The sequence below is a fragment of the Xiphias gladius genome, chromosome 4 (assembly GCF_016859285.1).
Source record: "Xiphias gladius isolate SHS-SW01 ecotype Sanya breed wild chromosome 4, ASM1685928v1, whole genome shotgun sequence".
Lineage (NCBI taxonomy): Eukaryota > Metazoa > Chordata > Actinopteri > Istiophoriformes > Xiphiidae > Xiphias > Xiphias gladius.
The window spans coordinates 17,630,261-17,657,834 of NC_053403.1; the positions used below are offsets into that span (position 1 = coordinate 17,630,261).

Here is a 27,574-nt window from a genome sequence, read left to right on the forward strand (position 1 = left end):
AACATGGATCCATTGTCTGCATCATGTTTAGTGTGCATTTTCTTTCTCATGCCCACGTCATTAGTGCTAGCATCCAAATTAACAGTATTGTTTTGATAAGGTACCATTAATAAAACAAATCTACATTTTTTTTTTTTGTCAGATGAGTCATTTGAGAGTCTTTTGAAAAGAAGGCACCAAACTAGTTTAAAAAGCCTAATTTAACTAATTTAACATTAAATTGGGTTAAACCTTCCAAACTTTTAAGAACAACCAGGATCTTTGTTATTGGATGCAGCCTTATAAAAGCTTAAGGATTTAATGAAGTATCTGCTGAACACAACAGATACTTTGAAACACAGCCGTTATATGGAAATGGTTCCCAAGAGAACAAGTGCGAGAATTTTGAAAGATTTAAGCTAATTAATTTACATTCTGACCAAAATAAATCAACAGAGTTGCAAAAAAACATGCTGGCATTCCAAAGGTGTATGGAAAGCTACTTGAGGATTCACTGGGGTGCTGGTCTGAAGTTGCCAAGGACTTCTGAAAAAGGTTCCCAGACCATCCTACAGAACATCCAGGTTGTAACTGATGCAATACATGATATATGGGGATCAGGTGTCTGATTCTGACATGAGGGCTAAAATGTAATGAACCTGATTTGATCTTTGGCATTATAGATATTGAACTAACAATCAACCTTAATTTTATTTGTATTCAATATATTTGCCACATTTCATACTGTACATAATAAGACGTACATATTATTGTATTCATTAATTATAGCTAATACCTTGATTGTACCTTAGTTATACCTCTTAAGCATGTGACTAAAACTCAACAGGTTCTTGTGATTCTTAATGAATACCTTGACATCCCAAAAGGGTGTGACAGACACTGAACATCAGATCCAAGTGATTGTTAATGAAACACTGGATTTTAGATCGTGATAATGATGAAACAACACATTGTCAGAACAAACATTCAGACATTGCTATTTCCAAAGTAGATACATAAAATAACAATAAGTGAGGCGTTGAAATTGGATTTTAAATTCATACACTAAGATAAAGACCTTTATTTTTACATGCATTTTCTACACAGCTTCTTGATCTGAGGCCCCTTTAGTTTCCTCTAAAGACTTATCCGCTGTCCTTTGCTGCTCATCACCTTGGACTGTTGCTGTTTGTTCTTTTCCACAAACCCTGTCAGCGACAATCACAGTCTGAATATTAGGCTGTATCATATCCATCTCAGAAGTGGTCTTAGTCTCTGAAACCGAAGCCAAAATGGTCTGTGAAGCAGCAGCTTCCAGGACAGATGATGTTGTAACAGTTTGGATCTCTGAGACTGACGCCAATGAGCCATGAGAAACAGGAACTGAGAGAACTGAGGGTACAGACAAAGAGGTGGAGGAGGCGTCAGAGGACAAGGAGATAGGATGTGCCATAGTCGCAGGTATAGAGAAAGGCACGGGGATGGCTGAACCATCTAAGGAAATGACACTGGCCCCTGTGCTGTCAGTGGTCATAATGGGCTGGATCTGCGCCCCAGGTGGCACTTCAGTGTGAATGACAGTGATCCCACCAAGGGCGCTGTGACTGACCAGAGCAATGGTTCCATGACTGGTCCATTCAGATGGGACAGCGACTGGCTCAGCTGGAACCACAATGGAGTCAGTGTTGGTTTTACCAACAGCACCAGTGGTACCAGTGGTACCAGCGGTACAAGCAGCAGCAGCACTTTTTCTTGGTGAACTCTTTTTCTCCCCTGTTCCTGCTTTTTCTGTCTTTCCCTTAGTGGAAGTTTTGGGTTTCTTGTCCTCTACATTTCCCTCCAGCACCACCAGATACGTCTTCCAGGGAGCATCTGAGTCATGAATCTGAAGGTTAAAAGAGCCCATGTTATTGTTTATAGCATACTGATGGGTCAAAGCACTTTAAACACAACTTATCAGATGATAAGCATTAATTGGCTGTCATTGTTCAAAAGCCCTAATGCCATTAATAATGTTTCTCTTTTTACATGTAGGTATTTTGGTCCAGTCACAGTGCAAGTTTTATCAACACTGTACCCACACAGTCATAGTTGAAAATATCCTTTCAGATAGTACGATTACAGTGAGATAAGCACTGCTAACCATAGTGTGCCTGCGAAGGGTGGACTTGTCTGTAAAGGTGCGATTACAAAGGCCACACATGTAGGGTTTCTCTCCTGTGTGAATACGCTGGTGCCTCTGGAGAGCGTTGAGCTGGGTGAACTGCTTTGCACAGTCTTTACAGCTGTACGGACGTTCACCTAACAATTATTTGAGAGGAAACATACATACACAAGTAAAATTCAAAAGTCGCATCAATACCAGCGTGTCAACAGGGGAACAGTGAGGACAAAAAGAACAATAAACAAATTTTTCAGTTGTAAAAGTAGATTATGTCCTCAAATTACCAAAAACAAATATGTCAATGATTATAACAATCACCTGTATGTATTTTTAAATGCTGGTGAAGGGAATTCCTCTGAGCAAAGCCTCGACCACACTGTTCACACTTGTATGGCCTGGACCCAGTGTGGATGTTTGAGTGGTGCCTTAGGTATTCTTTAGATGCAAAGCTTTTCCCACATGCCTCACACATGAAAGGCTTCTCTCCTAACAAGAGAAAAAACAGCAAAAGATCTGTCTTTTCACATGTGGTCTGGTATGTGTACATAGCCTTGTGGGTAAAATTTTCAAGGTCAAGACATTGTTAGCTAAGGCAGACATTAGTGGGAATTACGTCAAAAATCCCCTTTGAAACTAAAGATGACGATACAGAAAGATAAATAGTTTTGATATGATATCAGTCTTACCCGTGTGTGATCTCTTATGGTAGGCCAACATGTGCTTCTGAGTGAACCTGGCATCACATTCGTCACATGCAAATGGCTTCTCTCCTGTGTGAGTCCTACACATAGAGAAACAGACAAGTGAAATCCTCAACTATTTTATTTGAACATTTCATTAGTATGTATAAATAAAAATTTACAACTATCCTTAAGTTGTAATTCCTCTGTGGTTTCAAGCTTTTTCTAGCTAGAAGTATTTAGCTAGCTTTATTCTGACAGACAGGGACCATAGGAAAAATTTGACTGGCATTTCTGTGTGATTCAGTGTAGTTTTTTGCGTAGACAGTGCATTTAGAAAGTATTCAGACCCCTTTTTTTACACTTTGTTATGTTGCAGCCTCATACTAAAATCGCTTAAATTCATTTTCCTATCAATCTACACTCAATACCCCATATTGACAAAACGGAGACTGAATTTTAGAAATTTTTCAAATGTAATTAAAAGGATAAAACTGAAATATCACATTGACTTAAGTATTCAAAGCCTTTGCTATGACACTTGAAATTTAGCTCAGGTGCCTTCCCGATCATCTTTGAGATGTTTCTACACATTGCCTTGAGTCCACCTGTAGTACATTCAATTGATTGGACATGATTTGGAAAGGTACACACTCTATAGAAAGTCTCACAGATGACAATGCATATTAGAGCAAAAACCCAGCCATGAGGTCTAAGGACCTGCCTGCAGAGCTCAGAGACAGGATTGTGTCGAAGAACAGATCTGGGGAAGGCCACAATTTTTTTTTTCCTGCTGCACTGAAGGCTCCCAAGAGAACAGTGGCCTCCATAATTCTTCAGTGGAAGAAGTTTGGAGCAACAAGAGCTCTTCCTAGAGCTGGCTGCCCAGCCAAACTGAGCAATCAAGGGAGAAAGGCCTTGATAAGAGAGTCGACCAAGAACCTGATGGTGACTGTGGCTAAGTTCCAGAGATCCTGTGGGGGGACGGAAGAAACTTACAGAAGGACAACCATCAGTGCAGCAGTCAAACGATCTGAGCTTTATAGCAGAGTGGCCAGACGGAAACCTCTCCTCAGTGAAAGACTTATGAAAGCCCGCTTGGAGTTTGCAAGAAAGCACCTGAAGAACTCTAAGACTGTGAGAAACAAGGTTCTCTGGTCTAATGAAACCAAGATTGAACTGTCTGGCCTCAGTTCTAAGTGTCATGTCTGGAGAAAACCAGGCACCGCTCATCACCTGCCCAGTACCCAAGGGTGAAGCATGGTGGTGGCAGCATCATGCTATGGGGGTGTTCTTCAGTGCCAGGGACTGGGAGACTGGTCAGGGTTGAGGGAAAGCTGAATGGAACAAAGTACAGATGTATTTTTAATGAAAACCTGGTCCAGAGTGTTCAGGACCTCAAACTGGGGTGAATGTTCACCTTCCAACAGGACAATGATCCTAAGCACACAGCCAGGACAACACATGAGTGCCTTAGGGACACCTCTGTGAATGTCCTTGAGTGACCCAGCCAGAGTCTTGACTTGAAGCTAATCGAACCTCTCTGGATCGACCTGAAAATAGCTGTCCACCGACAGTCCCCATCCAACCTGTCAGAGAAGATTGACAGAATCCAGGTGTGCAAAGTTTGTCACATCATAATCAAGAAGACTCAAGGCTGTAATCACTGCCAAAGGTGCTTGAACTAAGTACTGAGTAAAGGGTCTGAATACTTATGCCACTCTAGCATCTACACAACTCCCACCCCAACTTAAAGTTTCAGGCATCATTTGTGTATTCAGTACCTGCGGTGCAACTTGAGGGCAGAGTTCTGGGTAAACCTGGCCCCACAGTCGGTGCACTCAAAAGGCTTTGTGCCTGTGTGTGTTCTCTCATGCAACAACAGAGCAGTTTTGGAGCTGAGTGCCTTTCCACAGTCAGGGCAGACATGGTGCAGATTGTTACGTTCATGTACCTGAGAAGCAACCGGGGTGTAAGACAGAAATGATCAAATCAAGAAAAAACGTGCACATAAATGTGACCTGTTATTATTGCATATTTATATATTACACTGCATATATCTTATGATGGAAAGAACACTGTATGGAATTTCATTAATCCTCACCTGTCTTTGATGGCGGACAACATCCTTCTTTCGTTTGAAGGTCTTTGAGCAGGAGTCACAGGCAAAAAGCCTCTCATTACTGTGGACATGCTTTTCATGGATTTTCAAGTTGCTGCGATTAGCAAAGGTCTGCTGGCAGGTCTCACAGCGATAGATGACATCTGCTTTCACTCCATGGTACGTACTGGCCAAGACAGCAGTCACAGGTTACAGCAATGTCAGAAGACAAATTTTGTTTAAATGTATCAAGATTAAAATGCATTGATGATCATCTGAGATAGATTCAGCATTAGAGGTGGATTTGTCTTTAAAAGACTGACTCCAGTTAACATCGTAAAGATTCTCTGGTAGCACAGTGCTTTTGTCTGAATTCTGTAACTAATTGCTCAGTTGTCTTAGAAAACTGCCTTCTGCATAGTGTTACACACCAATAAATAAATGAATCAATGAATGAACGAATGAATGCACAACCAACTGCATAGAAACAGCTGAGGCCAACAGAGGTTCTTCTGCTAAGCACCTAAGAAAACACTTAAAGCCATTGGAAGAGTTACTAGGGAGCTCTATGGTCTAAGACCGCTCTAAGACCGAAGGCTCACTAGGATGACTCACATTACTCCCCATTCTGTAATTACCAGTGTGACACTGGAACAGTGCGCACACTCAACTCTGAGTCAACAGCATGGGATAGCACACAATAATACCAACAAATAAAATATCAAGAATGTTTGATAATGAGGTTGTGAGCTTTGCAAACAGCTTGGTGCTAACCTCACTGCAGAAAAATTGCTTGCCATATCCCTGGAACTAGTCCTGACATATAGTAGTTGCTTGGCAAAATCCTGGAGTACAAGATTCAGTCTGTACACTTTAAAGAGCTGTAGTATCAACTAATAAATTAAACACAGGAGAACTATTATGTCCTACCTGATGTGCTTCAAGTAGCTTCTCTCATAGTGGAAGGTCCGTTGGCACTTGTTACACTGGAACTGGGCTTTGGATGTTCTTTTTGATGTCTCCTTGGACTGTACCCCCTCCTCCTCCTCCTCCTCCTCCTCCTCCTCCAGAGATAACAAGGGTTCTTCAGGATCATTACTCTGCACATTGTCCTCACATTCCCAGTCATCCACATCAGAGGCAGTCATTCCCAACAAAGATTCATTTACTTTCTCTGCTTGATTTTCTGGCTGAGCCTCGACTTCAGTCCTGTCCTCATACTCCTCTGTGTCTTCATTGGTAACTTGATTTTCATTGTTAAAACCCTCTCTTTTATTATTTAAATGCCTCTGAAAGAGTTTACGGCCAGCCAACCTCTGCTTTACCTGTCCTCCTAATCTTTTTTCATCCCTTTGTGTGTTTTTTGCCTTAAATCTTTTTGAAATGACTTCTTTGTCAGAACTCTGTGGAGAAAGGTGCCGCTTAAGAAATAAGCTTTCAGGCTGCTTCTTCCCTTTGGCCCCTTTTTCTCTCTTGTCACCCTGTAAGTAATCCTTACCTACAACTTTTGATGCAGATGTTTTATTTGTAGGTTTTTGTAGAATTCCAGCACTCATGGCCTCACCACAAACCTCTGACAAATCCTCACAGTCCAACAATTGTGCCGCTGCTTGAACATCACCAATCTTATCTCTGGCAACTTCAACTTTACCAGTGTACACAAATTCCAAAAACCTGGAGAAGTCGTTGGAGTGCATATTTGAGAGTAATAATTTATCACTGCCTGCATCCTGAGAGAGAAGGATCTTCTTGAAGTAGCCACTGGATGCTGCAAGAACCACCTGGTGGGCCTGAAACTCCTGCACCTCTCCCTGGTAGTCCACACGCACTGTAACATCACTTAGCTGTCCTTGCAATCTCAGTTGATGCAGAGAGGCCAGTATGTTTTCATGGTGCGACTTAGAGGTGAGCTGGACACTTTTGACCCCCATAATTCACTTGTGCTGCCGACAAAAACAGAAATGGGAAGTGGTGACTTGTAAGAGTTTAACTAGATGAGTTTCTTTCAGTTTGTGAACACACACATGCATACGCATTTTCTCAGAGGTTCAAGTAGCTTAAGTAAGATTATATTTTTGAGTAGCTCCAGTTCGTGCCTCTCGTGTATCATCATTACTGGGGCTAATATAGAGCGGTGAACCCCCCTGCACAAAGCCAAAAAGCAGCTAATATTTAGCTAAAATGTTTTGGCGGGTTCGTTGTGTTTATAATGTCCACTGCTAGGATTAGTAACTGCTAACAGCAAAACCACAGACACAATTGGACACAGGCTAGCTTAGCTAACATTAACTGTCAACACAAAACAAACTGGATGGATATGTGTTTAACACAAGTTAAACTTATGGTGCACCGCATACAGTGCATAAGTGAACGCGTAGCAACCAGATAACGCCACAACAACACGAAGCAAGTTTTCTTACCGTAAGGTCGCTAAAATGGCAGCCCTTCACAAATGTTCTCTACGGCGGAAGGTATTTCCTGTAGAAGTCGCTCCCGAAAACGGCTCTTGTCTTTTTACTTACCGACATCCGGTGCTGAGGTGGCTGATATGGGATCAGTTCTTCATTTATGGCAGTGTTTAAAGTTTGAATAGCCGAGTACAAATACTGTTCCCGGGTCATTTTAGCAGGTTTATTGATAATAAGCGCATAACGTTATCACCTGAAAAACAGCGCCTCTGATGTTGTTAAATGTTACATTTGATGAGTTTCAGTCATTACTTTCAAACTAATTTAGCCAGCTGATATTCTGTACTATAAAACAATTTATGATCGTTTGGCTTTGTCTTATTTCTTTTTCCAGAATTATGTCCGTTTCAGTATCATTTCAACAGCCATTGAGCAATAATGTATTCCGCGTCTAACGTTACTGTTATTACTGTAATTACAATTATATTTGAAGTGAAACTCTGCTTAACTTCTTAAAAAAGGTGAATATGACAACTGTAGCGTTACTGCTGAATTTTAAATAATGATTTGTAAATAGGGACGTTACCGTATTCCTAAACAGCAGTAGCCTGAGTTGTATGTTTATTAGTGCATTATTACCTTGTATCCGCACGGGGGCGCCATTGTACAGCGGGACACGACAAGTTTCTTTGTGCAAACATATTCATTAGATGTTAAACTATCTGCTTTAAATTAGGGGGGGGGGGTTAGCCATTGTATTTAATAGTAATCGTCTGCTGTAGTTGTATGAGAATGGTCCCAAAACCAATACAAAAAAGGCCACCATGCTGGAAGATTTAAGCTATCTCATTTACATTAAGGCCAACATAAATCACCTACAAGAGTTGCAAAAAGCATGCTGTCTTTCCAAAGGTGCATGGAAAGCTACTTGAGGATTCAGTGGCGTGTTGGTTTGCAGCTGCCAAGGGATTTTTTTTTCTTCCAGAGGAAATCCATATATCATACATTTGTCTTAATGAATTCTGCAAGCTAGCAGTCTCCTCTGTACCGATGACTCATGCTGCTCTCAGTACCAAAGCTGTACAGACTTCAGCCCTGACCTGGAACACTGTGTTCGCCTGTCTCAAATTACATTACTCCTGCCATACACACACAATACCAGGTTTTATAGATTAAACTTTTCATACAACTGGTCCTCTCTGATTCATCTTTATATTGAAGACAACTGAACAATATTCTACATCTTCCGATGTAATAATCTGTAACTGTATGCTCGTGGGAATCAAAATTATTTGCATAGTTATTAATAAGGTGTAAAGTATGGTAAATAAACCTAGAGTTTAATCAAATACTGAATTACTATGTGCAAATTAATGAGACGAGTCATACAAATTGATTCTTAGTTTCCATTGGTGCAACTTCTAACATGACTGAGATTAGAAGAAGGAAAACATTTTTCACTTTGGGCGCAGTACTGCAAGAGTATTTTTCACTTAATAATTCACACAGGACTTAGTCTGCATGTTATAGAAATGTCAGTTGTTCATAAGAAACTGGTCTTGTAAAATGATTAAATAACAGTTTCATATTAGCTAATCATTGTATTTATGATTGGCTGGTTGACATTTTCATTTTTTTCTGTACTACATAATGTAATATATTTAAGTGGTAAATATTAAACCCAAGACAGGTCTGCATTTGTGGATGCTTTGTCAGTTTCAAGATGTGAAGATGTGACTTGAGGTTTCTACATGTAATCACGAGTTGACATGTGTAATCAAGGGGATGAACATATGCTGCATCACTGAAATAAGAAATGGTCAAACAGTTTTTTCAGAAACATACCATTTTAATCTACTTTCAGCAGTGATAGTGGTTGACTTTTCACATTACTCCAGGGCATTTTGTGTTTTTAGAGGTAAGCTGGAGAGAGAGATAAAGGAATTTAGCTATAGTCACGGGCTCAGCTATTGCCAGTCCATGCCATGGTTAATAGCCAGCTTAATCACCAGGCTGTTCAGTAACAAATAAACTTCCCACAGATTTGTCATCATGTCTTCAGTGAAAAGGATAAGGTGCAAATACTTGCTAAAAGGTGATGGTCTCAGCAAACAAAACATGTTGCAGACGATGGGTCATATTTGCTCTGCTATTGGTAGACTCCTCCACAGAACCAAAAATATCAGGGCTAACGGTCCACAGTGCACAAACAACATTACAAAATGTGCACTGTGCAAAAGAAAGAGCAAAACTCAAAGCCAAGGCCGATTTGAATTTGAGGCTACAGGGCAAACACAGTGTAAAAAGCAAAAAGAAAAACACTGTAGAATTCAGGAGTTTGGTGGTGATGGTTGTGACCCGGCTTGGTTTGTGTGCTGGATCGTACAAACACTTTAATTTTGATGTAGTGAGGGTAAGTCAGTCAGTCAGTGTCCTTGCAGGACCTCTCCACAGCTTCTTAACAGGGCTGACTCATAATCGCAGCAGATGAAATGAACCAGTGATGGTAAACCCAAGAACATTACATGGAAGTGCGGACAGTGATGGTCCAAGAATAACCGCAGCATTCTCTTTGTGCTTGCCCATATAACCACACAGCTGATGCCAGACCAATCAAAAACATGTCCAACTCAGTATTTCTCTTCCCCTCCAGTCAGTGAACTCAGTTAAAAGAAAACATGTTTCATGAACTTTCTTTTTAATCCTCTTAGACATATTTCAGCAGGCATCAATACTTTTTATCAATGGCATGTTCCTACTTCAACAATGGGATACATTTGATTTTATACAGGTTTGGAGAGTGGTTTCAGTTGTTTCGGTAAATGGACATGAAACTCCACCCATACTTATGTAAGGAAGAAATTGGGCAGGAGTCAAATATTGTACATGTTTGTGTAGTCCGATCAAGGCTAATGTTGCTTTGCCAGGATACACACAGCAGTTCAGACCTGTCTATGGGAGTCTCTCCTAACACTTCAACCTAAATCCCTTCTCCTTCCCCCTTCTCTCTTCCTTTTTCACTGGCTGGATACCACACCACAATCAGCTTATCCAGAATATCGCTGGAACCCCTAAAACCTCAAAGTAGCATCAGGACATAATAAACCAATGATTCACAAGAATTGCAGAAGATTCTTTGAGCCATAATGTGGAAATATGTTTCTGCATGGCTACAAATGATCAGAAAACAGTTTTTACCAAAGGACGCGGCCTCACACATGACCATATATGATCATAAGCAGGCAAACAATGGTCAAAATCTTTTGGTCATGCTAGTGGTGTGGCTCCAGGGATCTGTCAGTCCACCAGTTTGATCCAGACTGAAATATTTAAACAGCTAGTGGATGGATTGCCATAAAACTTGGTACGGACATCCACGGTGCCCAGAGTCATAGAGACTTTTGTGACTTTTTATCCTTTACCATCACCTCGTCAAAATTTTAATTTTTCCAAAACTTTGGTTTATGACCAAGTATTTGCAAAATTAATGACCATCCCATCTTCCTCAGTTGTACTTTATGTTAAATGGTAATTAACAAATGTTAGCATGCTAACATGTGAAACCAAAATGGTGAACACAGTAAACATTATATCTGCCTAACATCAGCGTTTCAGAAGCATGTTTGTAGACTGTTTGTCTTGTTCTGAATTTCTTTCACTGCAGTATTGCAATTAACAACTTTATCTACACGAAATAAATATATTGCAAAAATAACCTGTGAATGGTATCTGTTTTTTCTCCCTCGAATAGGTTCCATTTCACCAGACAGAGATGTTTTTCTTCTTGTGCCTGCCTGGTTTGGAAAATACTTTCCTTTCATTGATGAAAAGATATACGGCATTCAGAGATGAAATTACTTTCCAAATGGCCTCTGACTCACCATCTCTATTCCCAGTGTTCTTTCAACCCCCCCCCCTTCACTCGCCCTTGTGAATGTTCTATCTATTGTAACTGTATACAGCACTTAGCACATCAGATGGCAGACAAACCAGCTCAAGGACAACCACCCACTCTTGCGATGCTCATAAATAGACTATTTGTCCAGGCTTACCAATCACCTTACCCACCAAGCCTGTGTGGGTGCTTATGGACATTGAGTAGCTTGCACCAAAATAGATCTCTGCTGCTGTGTGAAGGTGGATTTGGGCCTGTAGCCTGCAGTGAGAGAGACCAGTTTGCACAGAGAAAAATGATTGTGGTGCCTTTGTAAATTAGCAATAATGACTCACCAAGTCTATCCCTTTATAATGTGTAATTTTATCATCCACTTGCAGTCTTTAGCACACTAAAACAGGTGCTGTCACCTCCGCAGAGTTTCCCAGAATGCAGCATTTTCCCTGACTGCGTGCGACATGACCATCAGCACATTCCTGGAGAGTTGGAGCCCCAGAAGCAACAATTCCTCCTTCCTCTCTTCCCTCCCTTCCTTCCTGCCGCCCTCGTGTCCTCTCCTTCGCTTCCGTGGATTGCATCACTCGTCTGCCTCCTGGCCTGCTCTGCTCGGACCCTTTAATCACATATTGCACACACACACATACACACACACACAAAAATGTGTGCACACCATAGACACACACACCCACTGTGGGTAGAGGGCACCCTCATCAGTCCTCATACTGGTTTTGTGGCTTCAGTTGGAATTTTATGGTTGGTTTGAGCAGAGGATTCTGGAGGATTTCCAGCTGCCCTCCAAAGACTCCGCTCCTCTCTTTCTCTCCCTCCATCTCTTTGTTCCTTCCCTCTCCTACAGCCCCCCCCACTCTACCCATTCGCCCTCAAGGTCAGAAATATCCTGTGGTTTAGGTTTGATCCCCTTGGATATGCCCTTGCTCTTTCTCTCTCTCCCTTCCTTTTTGTCTCGCTTGTGCTCGCTCAGACACACACACACACACACACACTTACTCTAAGCACACTGCACTACTCTAAGCATTCCCATACAGGAAACACATGCTGGGATCAGCATAGGCGGGTCTGTGTGCCTTGCAATTGCACACACACACAAACACACACACACACTCCCTCCCGCCAGGGGTCAACAAGCTAACCGGATATGTAACATTTGGGAAAGAAAAAAATCATCATAGTTCTCTTAGCTGAAGTTGTCATCACTGAAGACCTTATCCATGGTTCAGAGACAGTAAATAAAAGAGACTGATCGTTAACTTCTTCCCATGGAGTCACAGTCAGTGGACTGCACTGGCTCCAGCCAGGTTAACCCTGTTCCTCTGGGTTCACCTATTCTCAGAGTTGTGTAACATGGCAGAGATCCAGCACTTGTGTAATAACAGGGGCCTTGGCTGGCTGAAAGAACGCCAATTCAACCAGTCATCCTTTAATATCCGCAGGTTAATGGAGAAAACAAAGTCTTGCCCAATTAAAGCCCCGATCCTGAGTCTCTCTGGTGTGAGCATCAGTCATAGTGACACAGATGTTGAGTTAAGGTTCTCTACTGGAGAATAATAAGTGATCCACATGAAACTGATTCGTCCATAAAGTAGTTTTCTTCTTTTTCTTTTAATTAAAATCTTTCTGTGGGATTTTTTCATAATCTAAATTGAGAGTCTAAGATTAGTTGTTTTCATATGCTGTACAGACTGTTCACAACCCAAGTCAAATTTGTGATCCATTTGTATCACTATCCCTTACTATAAAAGTCCCCTTCCGAGTCTCTGTTCACGTTCAGTGCTTCTTACCAAAATTCTTTGTATGTATCCTTTTCGCATAACAAACTATGTTGAATACAATTCCTTCTTCATAAAACATTTGCAAAACTAATCTTTTTGGTAATATTGAAACCTGCTTTGTTTACATTCATGTTAACTTGCTACCAATCTTCTCCTTCCAAGCCTTTGCATTGCTGCATTTTTTGCTGTATTACCAGTACCCAGTATGTGGAATAGTGTGAAACCATTGACAAGAATTTATATTGCATCACCCGCATGCTTCTGAGACAACCAAAGCAGCGGCCCACTCGCAAAAAAATTGCTCTGTAGTGCCTCTAGGGGTCAGAAACTCCACAGGGTACCTTTAATGTCAGTCCCCGCAGCACGATTTTATTATCCCCACAAGCCCCTAGGTGGTTAATCTTGAATGGCCCCAAGATGCAAAAACACATTTATAAAATGTCCATGTGCACGAAACTGACATAGAAAGCTAGATACTGAACTTGGATCTGTGTAAAACAACCCTATAATGCATTCGTTCTTTGCAGGGCCCATAGTGATTTCATAAACCATTAACAAATCTCTTTTTTTTTTTCACTTTTTTTTTTTTTTTTTTTGGTTACAGGAGAAAAAAGGGAACTCTGTACAGTCATATTATCTTTTGTAACCACATGGGACTTACCTAATTAATTTTTGTTACCTCTTTGCACAAGCAAACCTGGCCAGGCCCCCAGGTGTGCACCTAGGAAGTCCTGCTGGTATATCTGGCCTCAAGATGAGTCAATCACTTGTGGGGACAGGAGATTTGACAAAGATTGCCATAGCGCTGTTTCCAATTGCTGCTTTAACAGGGAAGAATAAGGACTCTCCCAGTAAAATAAACCACAAATAGCTCTCGAGACACACTGCACCCTGCTGCTCGGTTTCAGCTTGTTGACACAACAGCTCGAGACAGATTGTTTTTCAAATACGCAACCGGTTGTCAAATATACAGTGTCAAATTAACTTTGGAGTTGCCTCCCTTTTCTTTGGGTAGTCTCCCAGAAGTGGAGGAAACCGCAGACATGAAAATACCTATGTGAAAAAAGTCCAACCATACTGCCAGCTGGCTCAACCCACACAATATATCCTGCCTGTAGACATACAGTAAGATGGCAAGAATGTTTTTAATTACTCTCCTCATGGTTTGTTAATTCTTTACAGTTTATTGTTTGAAATGTAGTCTGCACTGTTTAATTTCTGCAGCTTCCAGTTACTTTCTTCAGAGAAGGGCCTCATAAGATAAAATACAATGTATTACTGGATGTGAAAATGAGGGAGGTATTTGCTGTACATTTTCTAAGTATCCAAGCATTGCAGTAAGACCTTGAAGTAAACTCTGTCTGTACTCGGCACTAAAGCGATGTGCTTCCACTCCATTCCTGTTGTCTCCGGTTACCGCAAAAAGTATCACTATGCCAAAAAGCAAAGAAATATGGCTAACCTTCGGTCATTGCAACATTCCTCACCCACATGTGCCTCCTTCTCTTTTGGTTTGTGGAACTAACAGTCTGCAGTTAACAAAGCTGATTTAATTCCTGACTATGCTAACCTGCTATCCCTTGAGCTACTGGCTCTCACTGAAACTTGGATCAAACCAGAAAGCACTGCTACCCCTACTGCGCTCTCCACTAACTACACATTCTCCCATGGTGAGGAGAAAGGACTGGCTTTCTATCAGTCCCACCTCAGAGTATCATGCTGTTATGGTGACTGCTCTGGTAGAAGTCTCTGTGGTTATCATTTATGGTCAAATGGGCGATTCTGTGGATGAGCTAGACACACTGCTGTCTTCCATTCCAAAACATGACTGTCTACTACTCATCATAGGTGATATTAACATCCACTTAGACAATCGGAGCTTTTTGGACTTCCTGTCTTTGATATACTCATTTGACCTAAAACAGGTGTGCAGCCCTTCAATTCACAAAGCTGGCAAAGAACTTTACATCATTCTCAATCAAAACTGTGCCACAGACTGTCAGTCATGCCTCTGCACCTCTCTGGCCATTAATTCACTTGATTCATTCTCTGAACGACTCAGAGACAACCAGTCTCTCCCTGATATGGGCATCTTGGGCAAAGTGCACTCTTGGTTTGAATCCTACCACACTGGGCATTCTTTGATTTGTCATGGCAAAGACAAATGTCTATACCCCATCGCCTCACCACTGGGATGCCCCAAGGCTCGGCGCTGGGACCCCTTCTCGTTGCAATATACACCACTTTTTGAGTTTGATTATCCACTTGCATTGATTCTCATTTCAATGCTATGCAGATGATACACAACTATACCTGTCATTCCCACCAGATGACCCCATGGTCTGACCCCACGGATCTCTGTTTGTCTCTAAGACATATCCACATAAATGAAGGAATGCCACCTTAAACTAAACCTCTCTAAAACAGATCTCTTTGTCATGGTGGCCAATCAATCTATCCATCTCTATATAAACATCAAACTTGCCTCGTCATCTCTCGCCCCAACCAAGGACGTGGGAAACCTGGGTGTCATGTTTGATGACCAGCTATCCTTTTCTGTCAATTAGAGAAGAAAAATCCGGCCTTACTGGACTCATATGCCACCCGACTCTTTGTGCAAAGAAAGCACTCTGTTTTTGATCAACCTAAAAGGACTCATGTCACTCCGCTGCTCAATGACCTCCATTGGCTCAAATTTAAGTCACTAAAGCTTGCCTATAGAGTGGCTTCTGGGCCTGCCCCCCTCTGTTTGAACTCAATCATATAGGCTAATGCTACTTCTCAGCTACTGCCTTCCTCTAAAGAACATCATATGGCATTGCCATCCCTACACAAAAGGTAAGCATAGTCCATAGTCCATAGACCAAATGTTTTCAGAGCTGGGGCATCCCTCTTTATCTTAAAGAATCTCTTGAAGACTCATCTCTTCTGAGAGTACATCCTCTCCCTTAACAACTCTATCACCCAACGTACCTAACTCATACTTACTGTGTACTTCTTTACCTGATATCCTTCCACTTTGCCATATTGAACTGGTTTAGTACTTAGTACTTACTCCGAGGTCTCATACTGTAATGGAGCTTTAGTGTTATCCTAACTTGTAAGATGCTTTGGATAAAAGTGTAAGCCAAATGAGTAAATGTAAATGTAATGTAAGATCTTGAATGCTGACCTATTCCCTTTTTACTCTTGGTGGATAACCACAAAATCCTGATTATTCCAAAAAACACAGCTTTGCTTTAAGAGCCACCATTTTCTTTTTGTATGAACCCTGCTTTCCCTCACCATCCTTTTGAAAATGTCCAAAAATGGAGAGAAGAGTGGAAAAAGAGCATGGGGGAGAGGGGTGGATCTGACAAGCTGATCCAGCGATGAGACCCATGACTGACACATTTACTGTGGAAAAAGACAGGTATGTGAGTGTGTGAGGGAGATAGACACAGGGAGTGAGAGGACAAGATAGAAAAAATGCCTTTCTCTCTCTTTCTCTCTCTCTCTCTCACACACACACACACACACACACACACACACACACACACACACACACACACACACACACACACGCTAACACACAGAAAGTGAAGTGTTAACAGACAGTGTCTCTTTCTGTCAGCTGAGTGAACTCACGGGACCGAAGCTCCAATTCACTAATTTCATTCCATCCTGGCTGGCTAGGAATTTTGCAGGGGCACAGGCATCTCAGCAGGCCTGAAATCTGTTTATACTCTAACTGTAAGCCTTGCTACAGACACTGATATGTCACTTTTTCCATAATGAGCTCTCATTTGATCTGCTGCCATCGCAATGGCCTTCAGTCTGAGACAACTGTCACTGTTTATCCATATTATGAAGATAACATGGCCATCTTCTGTGGTTTGGCAGTGTCAGATGAGTGGAGTGTGGAGGAGATTGTCAGAGGAGAGGAGAATGATTCATTGTGTTGCTCTATAATTGAATGATCCAGCATTCATCGTGGGCATGATGGTGAGATCATCCCCCACCATTAGACCTCGAGCTGGACTTCAGGATAGTAGTGTTGTGCACAGACATTTAAAGGGCCATATCAGTGGTTTTGCATGTCTTAGCGTATTAACTACAATTTGCAAATTCGCTTTACTGCTGATCATTTTCCAAAGAAGACCATAATTGTTAATCTCCTCCCTTACAGGTCACCACTGGTTTCCATTTATTTTACTACAGTGTGAAAGTCATTTAGCAACAACTTGAAACTTCCTTGAAATAACTAATCAATCACAGTATATTTCACAACACTTTCCTGTCTTTTTTATTTTTTATTTATCTATTTTGGTTAAACTGCTTTTCAGGAGCTAACTGTCAAATCATGGATGTACCAAAGTCTCCACGTCTCACACCTGCATTAGTTTCACAAAAATAAAGGTGGCAAAATGTTTGCTTTAATGGATTACCAATTAGAAACAAGTTTCAGCATATGATCCCCTTTCAAAATAATGTAAGCCTTCTATAGTTAAAGGGGTACCCATGCAACTGAGTATTGCACTTCCATAAAGTTGGGGATTTATGAGAGGCAGATTAAGAAAAAATGGCAAAATCCTGATTTTAGTCTGTAAAATAAACGGTCTAAAAAATATTTGCCAAGCTTCAAAAATGCTAGATCCTACAATTTCCATAATGTAACACAACAGTATCTATTATTAGACCCTTTCTGTATGGTAAATACTGACATCTTTTAAACTCCAAGCCCACATATTGAAATCCAGGTTTTCTGATATAAATTTGTAGTTTCAAGCCCAATCCAAAATACTGACATCAACTGATGACATCAACAGGTTTATTTTTTTCAGATTTGACCAGTGCTGCAGAATACATTTTACTACTGAAACTGAGTAGTGCTCCTCATGATAAGTATACTGATCTTCATACGTATAGTCGGTGGAGTGCTCCTTTAATGCTAGTTCACTACTGTGATCTTTGGCTGAGGCAAAAGAGAGCATATTTTATATAACGTTTATTCAAAGGAGTAAGGTCCCAATAAGCTTTCTTTCCTTTTTGATAAATTTAATCTAAATTCAAATTCAAATTTAATCTAAACAGCATAACTGTAGCATTTGCATTAATTATGAATAACCTGCATTACACATTACTGATACATATACTCTAAACAAACCTTCAACAGCACCAGCAATCAATAATTAACTTAGATGTATTTGTTGCCTTGGGTTAGCTTCTGTTTCAAAAGAGCTGTCAGTCATTTTAAGTGATACCAGATTGCAATTACAATTTGTATTTAGAATTTAGGTGCTGTTTTTTTAAATTATTATTATACCTTTAGGTATCCTATATGGTGCAAAAAGAAGATTTCTTAAAATGTATAAAGGACGACTTTACAAAGTTCTTTGAGAGACTTACTAAACAAGATAAGAGAGGCTGTTTGCCCTCCTTTCAGAAGCCATCTGTAGAGTGTGTGTGCCTTCAGTACAGTTCAGTACAGACTGTTCCTAATGTTAACACACACACTAGTACTCTCAGATTAACTGCCAACACTGAGATGGTATCTATGCTTTAGATATTTTATGCATTATGTGAGATTTACCTTCATGTCCGTCCTTTGCTTTTTTACATATTCCAACAAACTAAAGAATCATTACAGAAAGATATGATTGAAGTAAGATATCAGTTTTGATTATCCTTCATTAGTTGACCATAGTGCTATCATTGTATTGTGTATATATGTGCTTTTGTAAAGCAGTAGCAGAAGTCGTGTAGGTGTCACGTTGACTTTGCCGCTGCAGTGCAAATCAGAGAGTTAGAGAAGGTAATCTTTTTCACATTTGTCTAGCGAGTCTCACATCAGAGCACAGAGAAGCAATTTACCTTCTCAGCATTGCACAAAGTAAATACACAAACTGCAGTCATAACCTCGCCTCCTCCCTCCGTCCCCCCTTTCGCCTTGTTCTGTGTGTACGAGTGATAAAAGGCACAACGACGGGAGAAAGACTACTAGGTACACAGGTAGATGGACAAAATGATCCAGTTTGCCTCATTAGAGAAAAACGTTATGTTCCTGGCGATCCTAGCAAAGCTGGGTTGTCATGGAAACCAAGCAGCATTGTCGCAGACTTTTTCCATGGGGTTTTTGTCTGTCTGTCTCTCCACATTTGTTCTTCATCAGGGACACTCAGATCACTGATATTCTACACCACAAGGCTATGAGTCATTCACATCTTTTTTTTTTTTTGGAAACAAAAAGGTTTTGGAACAAAGTAATGAACATGCATACATACACTAGGCACACATATACACAACTTGCTACACATATTTAAACATATTCACATATGCACGTTCTCCAAATAACCTGTATGCATATGCAAATATGCCCAGAGGTGTTGCCTGTATTTTCAAATCAGTTAGAGAGCATACAGTAGGTGGCAACATTTAAGATATGAAGGTTTTGCTCTTATGCCTTTGTCAGTACATGACAGATGTGCACCACACCATGCGGTTCTCATTTCTGAGTGGTTATCTTCATGTCTCTCTGCCTTTGTGATCTGGGCTGTTTCCCCTCATTATATATCAGGTAGATTATGTGCTTTAATCCCCCTTTAGTCGGCTGATGTGCACAGTGTGTTTCCTGCTTATCTAGGCCACCAGATGTCAAAATCTGGGGCCTTATGGAAAGCCAGAACAGCATTCTCAGCACCAGGGATGGGGAGGAGATGACTGATGTGGTTGAGGATGCCAAACTTTAATAGGAGGAGACAATCTGTGGAGAGGGGCAAGATGCATGTCTTTGCCAAAGATGTTTCAGGTACACCAGGTGATTTTCATATGAGATGAAGATAGGGAACACAGCATACTTAGGGCAGTGCAGGACACACAATCTCACCCTGAGTTGCAAGGTACAACAAAGTGATGAGTGACCCACTGTCTCATCGTTCTGCCATTGCCTACAGCTGTTTAATCAAAGCCTCTCTTTTGGCACTTCTTCATGTGTCTGCCCGATACACACACATCTCTCTTAGCCATTTATCTCTCCTGCCACCTTGATCTGGCAGTTTATCTCTTCAATCTTTCCCTAACTTGGACGGACACACACGCACAAACACACACTTCCTCTGTAAACTTACATTAACTACATATGGCTTAACTACATTTTAAATTCCATATATGGATCTATGGAAGGAGGATAAAAACATGCTCAAGAGATTTGATGTGGATTCTGCATCAGAAGGAAAGTCTTGGATGATTATAATCCCACTACTGCAACATCTTCCTTGGTTTACTCCTCCTCCTCACTTACAGATCATGTAAGTTAGGAGTTAACAGCTTTCATTGTTAATTATTTTCAAATAATCCATATACAATGGTTCATGTTTTATCATTTAGCATTTTTATGATCAATTGATATATCATTATAGAATTAACTGTAAAACTTTAGTATGCAGTAATTTCTGTAAATGAGACCGTGGTTGGTAGCCTCAGTTTCTCAAAATTAAGATTACATTCCCATTAAGTCCTGGTTTCTGTCACAAAGGTAATGCTGGTTGTTGAGCCTCTCTTTTCCCGCTTGGGTTTGCTTCATGGTTGCATGGGGGAGGATAAACATGTTAGCTGGCATTTTTCAAGCTGCCTTTATTCGGTCCACTATCTGCTATTACAAGTAATTTTTCAAGTTTTAGCTTTGTTTGTCCAGGAAGAACAGCAAACCTTCTCACTTTCGTTCTGCACAGTAAAACCATACAATAGATTCATTTCAAAATATAAAATTAGCATAAAATCTATGGGATTTCCATTAATCTTCAAGACAACATATCTTTGAAACTGATTAAATCACAGATTCATAAAACAAAAAATTTTAGGACTCTAGATTAAAAATGGTTCGTGACTTTGACCTAATCAAGAAAGGCTGGAGTGTTGGGATGCATGCAGAATTTTTCCGTCCCGCAACTGCCTCTTTCCAAAACCATCTGTATCCATCTTCCAATGCATTAAATTAACTAATGAGGTGTGAAACTGGCTGTTCAAGTCACTGATTGCAAAGTGGGGAGCTGCTTCCATTACAGAACAGCAGTTAGATGTAAAGGCAGCTATTTTGCCAACTGCAAATCGAACATCAGTTAACAAGAAAGTCAGAGTCTTGTATGAATCTCACTGGAGTCTTGGGCTCAGCGGTGCATAGCTGATGAGTTTCCTGTCTAACTGCTTCCAACCAGCCAGCCAGCCGCTCCCTGGCAAAACAGCATGTGTATGACTCATCACATGGAGCATGTGATCCTTCTCTTAATGCACATACACACACAAACACACACACAAACACACACAAACACACACACACACACACACACACGCACACACACATACAGTCACATTTATCTGCCAGGGGCTTTCCTCTCTAACGGTGCATTACACGCATTAAGAAATCCCTGACAAGCATACAGAAAAGGGAAGCCCTTTATGTTTAAGCTTGTGTCTGTGTCCATGTGCATGTGTGCAGTTCTTTGTGCGACTATGTTTGAATGTGTTTATATTAGTGACAGTGTGAGTGGACGTGTGAATGGGAGTGTGTTGATTTTCCTACAGGGCCACGTTTTGATGAGGGATGAGTCATCCGGATGGAAGACCCTGAGGAAGACTGGCAGGTTGGTGATTCACCCTGTGTGTGTGTGTGTGTGTGTGTGTGTGTGTGTGTGTGTGTGTGTGTGTGTGTGTGTGTGTGTGTGTGTGTGTGTGCTTCTGGTAATTATAGATATGCACACACATACAATAATTCATTATATGTGCATGTGTGTCCATATGCATATTTATGTATGTGCAAACATTAATTATGGCTCACAAACACAAGTGTGTGTGTGATTGCGCACAAGTATGTACATGTATATATTTGTGTCCTATGGGTAGACAGCTTGCTTTGAGCTGTTTTTGTTTATCATCCTGCAGAGTGGGGAGAGTCAGTATACGCATAATCAGAGAAACGCCACAGGGAATTGTTGACTCCATTAATCCAGTACGCAGGAGAACGTTCTTCATTCCACACCACAGACCACCAAACTCACACTCTTATCAGCCCACTGAAACAATATGAATGGCATAATGCAACATAGATGCAAGCATATCTTGTCAGATATGTCTTTACCTACTCTCCTGTCTATACCAGGAGAGTGCAACATTCTGCAGCAGAGAATACCTCATCAAAGATATCAGAGGCTGAGAGGACCAAACTGATATTCTGTCGTCCCCAAATCTGCATCTTTTTCTATTATTCAAAAATCTTTTGTGTCTGGTGAGAAACATCCTAGATTTTCTGGCAGAATTGGATTGTTAAATGATTCATTTTCATCATTCAGCTTTGCAACTTTCATGAAACTGCTTCCAAATGAAGAAGCGAGTTCTCAATAAACTTTGACAGAGATTCTCCTGACAAATTATAAAGCACGATGACAATCCTTGCTTTGATTAAACAAGCACCATTCTACATTAACAGTAATTTAAGTATAATAAAAGCCTTTAAGTGTGTTATACATATACTGTGTACATCATGGTATTCACAGGAGGAGTTCACAGAGCCCATAATGAGTGATCAACAGATGAAAGCGGCTGTGGTTAAAGCAGTCAGAGTCTATCTTTTTACATTAAGATGACTGATCAGCTGGGCGGGATGCTTAGCTGATGATGAGGCAGTTATCTAGAAGAGACAACAGCAAGATCATTAATCTTCCCCCGTGATGAGGAGGCAGGGGTGTGTGTGTTTCAGGTTGCCCATGTGTGGCTTTTTGATAGGTGAAAGCAGCACTTGTTTGTTCACAGCAGCACGGATGAGGATTTATCAACAAAAAGGGAACACTCTGTCTCTCTAGATCTCTAACATACTCTCACACACACACACACACACACACACACACACACACACACACACACACACACACACACACACACACACACACACACACTCACATTCACACTGATTTGCACTCCCAAGGGTCACCTTGAGCTGCACAAATTGGCTTTGGTTGGTTGAGGTCTCAGCAGTTGCACATTAGTCAGGAGCTGCATCTCTTTGAAAGTCACAACTTGACTCACTCTCCCAACTGTCTTTCCAAACATCACTCTTTCTGGTGTCTTTCTTCAGCCTCTCCTCCCTTTTTCTGTTTTTTCCAGCACACTCTTTTGTTTTCTCTTTTTTCTACTAATTCCCCTTTGCTTGCCCCTCTCATTTATCATATCTGTATCTCTTTCTCATTCTCACTTCATCTGTGTCTCCTTTTCAACTTCACTCACTCCTCTCTTCCTCTTTCACTGCTGATGAATGGAGTGGAATGTTCTCGAGCAGTAACACTAAACGCAGCTGCTGTGGCATTTTTTTACTCATTCATTCAGAAGGCTGTTAAATACAGTTCCGCTTTTTGCCTGTTATTCTCCCTCTGCTGTTTATGTGAATGCATTACTTCAGCTTTACTTATCACGGTGAAGCTCGTTTGCTCAGCTGGCATGCGGGAACTTGGAAAGTGCTTTCATTTAGGGAGAATGATACTGCTGTGTCACCAAAGTAGCTGAGACTATTAATTTCCTGCAAGCTACATAGTCAGTGGAAACAAGCACTAGTTTTGTAACTGATATCAGTATGCATCCATATTCAAAATGGAGAATCAGAATTGTCAACAATCAGGTGTGTTAATAAAGAATGGATCAATAAAATGCTGTTCTATGAATGACGATGAGTATTAATTAGCATTCCTCCTTTCTTCTCTTTATCTGTAGATTTGAATATTCAGCTACTTATTTGTAATCAGCATAATTACAGTTTTTTGCATGTTTTCTTTTGCACTTCTAATTGATCACTAAATGCTCCTTCAAATCTACAATTAAATTGGAGCTATTTTAGTTATGCCTTTATAAGTTACAGTGCACAAACACGCAGCACGATGCAATACCTATGCGCTACAACAGTGATTCCTGTGAATCCCAGCCAGAAATAATAGTACCACAGATGGTACTTCTGCACTTGCCAGGGGGTATGTGGAAAGCTTAATTAAATAAACTCAACTAAAAAATATCAATTGTGATTTGACAAACAAATATATGTCCCCATATTTGTGTTGAGAAGGAAAATAAACAGCTAAAGAGGGTTTCCAATGTGTGCTGCCGCTTTAAGTCAATTTACATTAACCAGTAAACTGTCGGTGACAGTGCCTAAAAGTGAGTTAACAAGCAAGCTGAGACATTAGTTCCTCTTTAACAGTTAGCTAAAAGTGGGCTAATGGATAAATGGTTAACTGTATGTCATGAATCAACAACGGACTGCCACGGCTGAATGTATAGGTTAAACAGTTGAAATAGTTACGTTAGTTAAAAGTAATGAGTAAGCAGTACAAATACTAAGCTAAAAGACTCAGTTGAAGTAGTTAGCTAAAAGGAGTAAACCATTTAAATAGCTAAAAGTAACGAGTAAACAGTTGAAAGTGTTAGGTAAAAGTAAAAAAAACATCCAGTTTCTGTCACTCAAAGTGGTAGTAGTATGAATACAAATTTGTTCAAACTGACCTTATCATTGACAGTTCAAAACACTGTAACAATATCCACTTTTATATAATTAACAGTCTTAAAAAGCATGCAGTTCATAATCCATCATTTATATATTTAGAACATTGGGGGTGGTTTCGAGGAAGGGGTATTTGAGCTCATCTGACAGGGCTCTGAGGGTACATCTGATGAAAAAGGTTGGGAACCACTGCTGTACAATATTTTCTCTTTTTATATCTCTATGTATACAGTATGTCAGTTTCAGAACATACTACATAGCAAGAGCAGCAAGCTGAAGCAGTGGTCTCTTTGATCAAAACCAAGTGAGTCTTCATCTTTTGTCTTGCCACTGGCTGCATTGCGTTGGCATGGAAACCCTGGCAGAGTGGGGAACACTGTGGTCGATCAGCAAATGGGTCACATGGAAAGGAAAACAAGCGCAGACCCACACACACACACACACGAACACACGAACACACACACACACACACAAACACACACACACACACACACACACACACACACACACACACACACACACACACACACACACACACACACACACACACTTAAAACTTATGTGGCAACCCCTTTAACATCAAGTGCAGTGTTACAAAGTAAAGAAACCTCTGACCTATTTCACCACCAAGCAAAAGAATGAGCCCCTTTCTTTTTCACAACATGCATATGTTGCAACATACTATACAGTTAAAGTATAAGCCATTAACCATATGTTTCACTTTGTTAGTGCAAGACTCTTTGGACCATTGCAGAGGCCTGCTTATTTCACTTTCCTTTTAAAAATTCCTTGTATGTTATTTATTATTGATATCTTAGATGGCTGTCGGTTTGGAAGATGGAAAAGCCATTTGGAAGGCAGATGCAGTGGAAAGTGTCTGGAGGAGCATTTGTAAAATTAACATCTCTGAGGCAGCCTCAGCTTCCTGTTGGTGATGCAGAGGCAAAAGGCAGGAATAGGGTTAGGGAGGCATTGGCCCTTCTGCAATTGCCTCCTGCCCAAGGGGAGCCCCGCACATTGACTCATTACTGGTTACAGGGAATACTCACTGCAGACAAAACAACAGGAAGTAAGGAGAGGGGAGAAGGAGAGAAAAGATTGGGGAGAGAAGAGAAGAGAAGAGAAGAGAAGAGAAGAGAAGAGAAGAGAAGAGAAGATGAAAAGAGGTCATGGCAGATTATTCCCTGACATTCATTCAGATCTTTGACTAGATGCCCTCCTGACCAATTTGCAGCCTGAGACAGTGTGTACTTGGCTCCAGAACACTTGTGTTTATGATCCAGAAATCATTCAAAAGATTTAGAGCTACAGGAGTTATGTGTGTCTTGGTCCACTGCCACATCTTTGTGACCTTGTAAAAGTATCTGCAGGGCAACAAAAGATCATGACTACTGCAGCAAAATCTGTACACGCAAAAAAAAATAACTTCTTTGTCTGACAACCTTTTGCATTCAGTAGTACATAGATATACAAGAGATATATTAAGTGTGATGCAAAGAGATATAAAGAATTCACACACACACACACACACACACACACACACACACACACACACACACACACACACACACACACACACACACACACACACACACACATACACACACACATACACACACACATACACACACACACACACACATACACATGCAGACACTCCCACATTTCAGTGTGTCTGGCTGGCTGGCTCTCCTACTTGGTTTAGGGCTGGCATTCAGTTACATCATTCTTCAGAGAACGGAAGCTCAGATTACAGGAAAGGCAAACACAGGCCTCTGGGGTCTGTATGAGGGTGTGTGTGTGTGTGTGTGCGTGTGTGTGTGTGTGTGCGTGTGTGCCTGCAATTGCTTTCCCTGTATTGCTCTTCTTATATAACCAATCAGAATGCCCAACATGCTTCTCTCTATGGATGCGGTTTCGTTTGGGTTCCGATTTCATCATTCAATTTGACACACAGTTTCAGGGCTATTTGTATAGTTGAAATTTGGGTGATGTGTTTGTCTCTGAGCAATACACTTGTATGCATCTTGCTGAGATAATCCCTCTTACTGTGTTAGAATACAGTTAATTATTTGATTAAAATATCTAACAGCTTTGGTGTTCCATTAAAAATATATTTTGGCAATATTAAATGTACATAAATGTAATAACTCCATGTTTAATACAAATTCGCATATTGCAGCACCAGCATTGGGCTAATACGAGTGCTAAATGAGGCAACAGTTCATGCATTTTGGGGCTTAAATTTAAGAAAAAATATTTCTAGACTGAAGAGGTAATTTAAGGTCTTTGCATTTTATATATTTATATATTTCTATATTTTATGCAGGAATCCTCTGTATAATCTTAGCTGAAAGGCAACATATTAGTGCTGGATTTCTCCCTGAGTAGGTAGATAATATATTGAGGCATTAGAGAGGTTAACCACGCACACGGCTGCATAATTATCTTGGAGACGTACAGTAGCTGAGAGCATCATTGTGATGCAGGTTGAACAGGAGATTAAAGTAGAAGTCGGGACACAGTGCTGCTCAGTTTACCAAGCATCTCTTGTCTCTGCTGCTGAGCATGTGAGTTAAATTAGTGCTGTATAATTAACAAGGCCAAATGGACTCGCAGATGTTCCAAAGTCAATTGAACATCAATAACTCCAGCTGAGGCCTGTGACGTCTCTCAATTTACCTCTCAAACTCTCCCATCCCTTCTGTCTGTCTCTCTCTGTCTCTCTCTTTGTCTATAATCCAAACTCTGTCCCTCCATCCCTCTCCCCCTCTCGTCACACTCTGGAACTGAGATGGATTTCACAGTCCGTTTGAAGCTCCTTTTCAGACGCGTGGATGGATAGGTACAGTGCGTTTCTCTATGCCGCTGCTGATACGGCCATTTCTCTCTCAGCATCTCTGGAGCTGGCGGACTGTTACATACATCTGCTGCTCTCTGTTCTCTGCCACTCACAGCTTTCATGGTCTGATCACAGTGATTTGAGCCAACCCTATTGATTATGTGTGGCACAGTTGAGGAAAGTGCCTCCCCTGCACCATA

At 40.8% G+C, this 27,574-nt stretch overlaps 1 protein-coding gene across 1 annotated transcript; it reads right to left on the reverse strand.

Annotated features, from left to right (window-relative positions):
* Positions 1-1,011: 1,011 nt before the first annotated feature.
* On the reverse strand, positions 1,012-7,473 carry gzf1 (GDNF-inducible zinc finger protein 1). Its single transcript, XM_040125900.1, has 8 exons — positions 7,345-7,473; positions 5,855-6,867; positions 4,928-5,111; positions 4,608-4,777; positions 2,830-2,924; positions 2,462-2,629; positions 2,123-2,280; positions 1,012-1,864 (listed from the first exon to the last, which is right to left on the reverse strand). Exons 2-8 carry the CDS (start codon positions 6,853-6,855, stop codon positions 1,079-1,081), a joined length of 2,562 nt encoding a protein of 853 aa, XP_039981834.1. The 5' UTR covers positions 6,856-6,867; positions 7,345-7,473; the 3' UTR covers positions 1,012-1,078.
* Positions 7,474-27,574: the final 20,101 nt, after the last annotated feature.

What these genes read in the sequence shown, in the direction of transcription:
- gzf1 (XM_040125900.1), bottom strand. Translation starts at nt 6,855, where the DNA reads ATGGGGGTCAAAAGTGTCCAGCTCACCTCTAAGTCGCACCATGAAAAC. An exon ending in AGCTACTTGAAGCACATCAG is followed by an intron (nt 5,112 to 5,854) that starts GTAGGACATAAT and finishes TGTCTTGGCCAG; the next exon opens with TACGTACCATGGAGTGAAAG. An exon ending in GCATTTAAAAATACATACAG is followed by an intron (nt 2,281 to 2,461) that starts GTGATTGTTATA and finishes AATAATTGTTAG; the next exon opens with GTGAACGTCCGTACAGCTGT.